The 3,808-nt window shown below is 47.6% G+C and overlaps 1 protein-coding gene across 1 annotated transcript; it reads left to right on the top strand.

Annotated features, from left to right (window-relative positions):
• Positions 1-299: 299 nt before the first annotated feature.
• NDUFC2 (NADH dehydrogenase (ubiquinone) 1, subcomplex unknown, 2, 14.5kDa) lies at positions 300-1,383 on the top strand. Its single transcript, XM_009076285.1, has 2 exons — positions 300-480; positions 1,334-1,383. The coding sequence occupies exons 1-2, from the start codon at positions 300-302 to the stop codon at positions 1,381-1,383; spliced, it is 231 nt and encodes a 76-aa protein (XP_009074533.1).
• Positions 1,384-3,808: the final 2,425 nt, after the last annotated feature.

The following is a 3,808-nucleotide window of genomic DNA, read 5'->3' as shown; positions in this document are numbered from 1 at the left end:
GGGGGGGAGTGAAGGGGTGGGAGCCCTGGGGTGAGGGGTTTGTTGGCAGGGGGAGATTGGAAGTGACTGGAAGAGGCTGGGAAAGGGATGTCATATGGTGATGGAGGGGATTTGAGGGACTCTCTGAGGGATGTGGGGGGACGGGAAGGGGAAGAAGCCCTGAGGAAGGGGGGACCACACTGGGGGTCTGGGTCAAAGTGCTGTAGACACTTCTGCAGGGACAAAGCAGAGAGGGGCACGGCAGGCTGGAGTGCCTGCAGGGGCCCATGGGAAGCAGGGGCCTTGCCTGAGGTTGGGAGATGGGCCGAGACGAGGAGATTCCTCTTCCTGCTGCAGGTGTTCACCGCCAGATCCTGTACACGACCGTGGGGTGGTTTGTTGGTTACTACCTTGTTAAACGCACGGACTACATTCACGCCAAGCTGGACAGAGAGCTGCTTACCTACGTCAAGCATCACCCAGAAGACTTTAAGACAGCAGGTACAATGAGTTGGTATTTACAAAAATACCTCAGCCTGCTGTAGCCTGCCAGTTAACGAGTGCTCATGTGTGTCAAGATGTCGCTGGGCTGCCTTTCCTGCTTATCCACAATCTAAATGTGGATCTCTTAATCTTAAAGTGTTAAGGATTTTATGACGTGAAAATAGATACTTGCATTGAGCTGTTCATCTGCATTGTCAGCCACCTCTTCCTCCTAAAAGCTTATTTTAATATAAAAATAGCAGGGGGGAAAAAAACCAAAAACAAGGATAGACCAAATTTGTACCACTGAAGAAGAAATGAAGTAATGGAAATTAGAAATCACAGGGTTTATTCTTGTAACGTCACAATTGCGCTGTGTATTCTTGTAAAATGCCTGTGCATGCAGATTCAGAAATTGAATGATTAATATTCAGAAAATAAGCCTAGAGCAGGCGAGAAAAGAATAAATGGACATGGCAGGAAACCTGAAGTGCTATTGGCTTAGAGCTGTGGTGAAGAACAGCAGTTCTGTACTAAATGCAGTCTCTAAGCCCAACAGTGCAATGGCAAATTTGGTGAAAATTGTCTGGTTTCTTGTACAATACACTTGAGTGACTCTGGTTGTTGGATTGTGGCCTGCGTCATGCCGTGTTGGAAGGAGTGTGTGGAAATAAAACAGTGTTAATGTCCAAACAGGGATCTGTGGAGAGCCCTATGGAAAAGAACTTTGGTGTTTAGTTAAAACAGCAAACTAACGGTTTGCTGTTGGTAGCAAAAATCAGGTCTTTGGTGGCTTTGTTAACCTAAGGACTTTATTATGACACATCTGAATCAATCTCAAGTGCTGATTAGGTTTTCTCACCTCTTGCAGAAAAGAAAAAAATAGGAGAGCTTTTGGAGGAGTTCTACCCAGTTCGCTGAGGACTTCTCCAGCAGCAACACATCACAGGATGAACTAATTCCACACTGGGAACTTCAGTGACTTGGCTGTAACTATTGAACCGTCCATGGCTTGGAAAATGGAACTCTACTTGCTTTCACATAATAAAAGCTTCATTAAATACTTAGGGTTTTGTTATTTGTTCTTCTGCTCCATTATGGTGTATCACTATGTGGGTGACTGATATTTGTAGCAGGGTAATAACTTTCATTTGCCCCTTTTGCAGTTGTTTTAGTGGGGAGAGTGGGAGATTGTTCATGCAGCATGTATTTTATCAAACCCCAAGAGTGGTTGTGTAAGTTCCTCCTTTTTATTTCTCAGTGGCAATTCTCCTGACCCTTGTGCATGCTCTTGAACAGCCCTTGCAGAAGCTGTAGCCGCAGTCTTGTTGTGAAATTAATTCTGAACAGCTAACAAAAATATATGCATTCCCTAATTAATTCTCTCTATATATTTTGCATTTTTATGTTGCTTTTTCTTTGATGCAGATGAGGATCCAACCTTTCTGCTTTCTCACTTGATTGTTGGCTTCTGAATCCACATACCGAACCCAAACATGTTCCAGATGGGCTGTGTATCTGCAGCTCTTCTGAATTTCACTGCAGGGTGCTCAGCACCTCTGGGGGTTGAAGCACTTCCAGTTGAGGCTGCTTCATTTGTGACTCTTTTTTTATCCAATTACCAGTTTTTGCTGTTTTTCAGCACCTGTCCTGGCTTCCTCCTGTACTACTACATTCACTACGTGCATTTGGTGAGACTTTCTGCTCTGCGCAGTGTCTCGAAGCTCTTTCTTGAGTGCCCCTTCCCTGGTGAAGCCCTGGGTGCTGCTCCCTAACACCTATTTCCAGCTGTGCCAAGGAATGGGACAGTTGGGTCCCTCTCCAGGGTCTGATTCTGCTCCCAGGTGATGTTCCAGCAGAACTGGAGAACATCCTGGATAGACTGGTGGAAGTGGTTGCACCAGCAACTCTGTTTGCAGCCACTGCTGCCACCACTGGCTCCTCTCACTCTCTGCCCATCTGTTGTGGGCTCTCCTCTCTGTTAGAGGGAGCAGAACGGGTATTCCCTTGGATATACCACGTGGCTGGGATATGTGTTCAGCAGATCCACATTCTTTTTCTGCCCAGTGAGCAGGCAACCCAGGTTTAGAGGCAGAACCAAAACTACCCTGAACTGTTGTCCTCTCCCATAGGGCTGCTCACATGGCCCAGTATCTCATATACCCTGTGCTCTAAAAGCATATTTTCTGCCTCTTTCTCTAGCAGAGGGTCTGGAGCAGGAACTGCATGCCCTGGAGGCACAGCCTGAAGTCTTGCTTGCAAATGAGCTACTCAAATCCATTTGCTCTGGGAGAAATGTCTGTCTCAGGGTTATTATCCCCAGCATGATGACCTGAACTAGAAGTAAGTCATCTCGTGTGTGTGTGTGTATGTCAGCTGCAGAGAGGAGGTAACCTGCTGAGCCTATCCTGCCAGCACATCAGAGGTGCTGAGCCCACTGAGCTTTGATTACCCTGATGGTGATCACCGTGGTGTTTCCTGATGGGCTGGAAGATGTTTCTGCTCAAAGCTGGTTACATGAAAGAAAAAAATGACCATCAGCAGGATTAAATCACAGAAACACAATGGGTAAGGTTGGAAGGGAGCACAGTGGGTCATCTGGTCCAACCTCCTTGCTCAAGCAGGGTTGTCCTAGAGCATATTGCACAGGATTGTGTCCAGACAGTTCTCGAAGATCTCCAGTGAGGGAGACTCCACAACCTATCTGGCCAGCCTGTTCCAGTATGCAGTCACATGCACAGTAAAGAAGTTTTTTCTCATGTTTAGATGGAATTTCCTGTGTTTCAGTTTCTGCCCATCACCTCTTGTCCTGTCAGTGGATAGCACTGGGAAGAGTCTGGCTCCACCTTCTCCACTCCCATCAGGTCTTTATACACATTGATCAGATCCCTCTGAGCCCTCTCTTCTCCAGGATGAACACACCCAGCTATCTCAGTCTCTCCACATGTGGAAGATGCTCCTCTATCACCTTCACAGCCCATCACTGTATTCTCCAGTATGTCTTCTAATGGGGAGCCCAGAACTGGAAATAGTACACCAGGCTGAGCAGAGAGGAAGAGTCCTCTCCCTCCACCTCCTCCCAGGAGGCTGGTGGCTGTTTTTTCCCTGAGGACACCTTGCTGGCTCATGGCTAACTTGGCTGACCATGGAGCCAGACCTGGTTCATGTGTGGGATGCTTCCCCCCAGCATCTGCCTGAGCAGGCAATAGGCAGCAGCAGGGGGTACAGCTGAGGCCAGAGCACCCCAAAATCCAAAGGGAGGTGTGTTCAAGCAGGGAACATTGTCCAGTGGGAGGAATAGGGGCACTGACAGCCCCCCCACAGAATCACAGAATCAACCAGGTTG

Source organism: Acanthisitta chloris, unplaced genomic scaffold, assembly GCF_000695815.1.
Source record: "Acanthisitta chloris isolate BGI_N310 unplaced genomic scaffold, ASM69581v1 scaffold24296, whole genome shotgun sequence".
Classification (NCBI taxonomy): Eukaryota; Metazoa; Chordata; class Aves; order Passeriformes; family Acanthisittidae; genus Acanthisitta; species Acanthisitta chloris.
Note: the sequence above shows the minus strand (reverse complement) of the source record. Positions and strands in the feature narration are given on the sequence as shown.

Coding starts and splice junctions, on each gene's coding strand:
- NDUFC2 (XM_009076285.1), top strand. CDS start 300: ATGGGCCGAGACGAGGAGATTCCTCTTCCTGCTGCAGGTGTTCACCGC. Junction 481..1,333: donor AGAAGACTTTAAGACAGCAG/GTACAATGAGTT, acceptor CACCTCTTGCAG/AAAAGAAAAAAATAGGAGAG.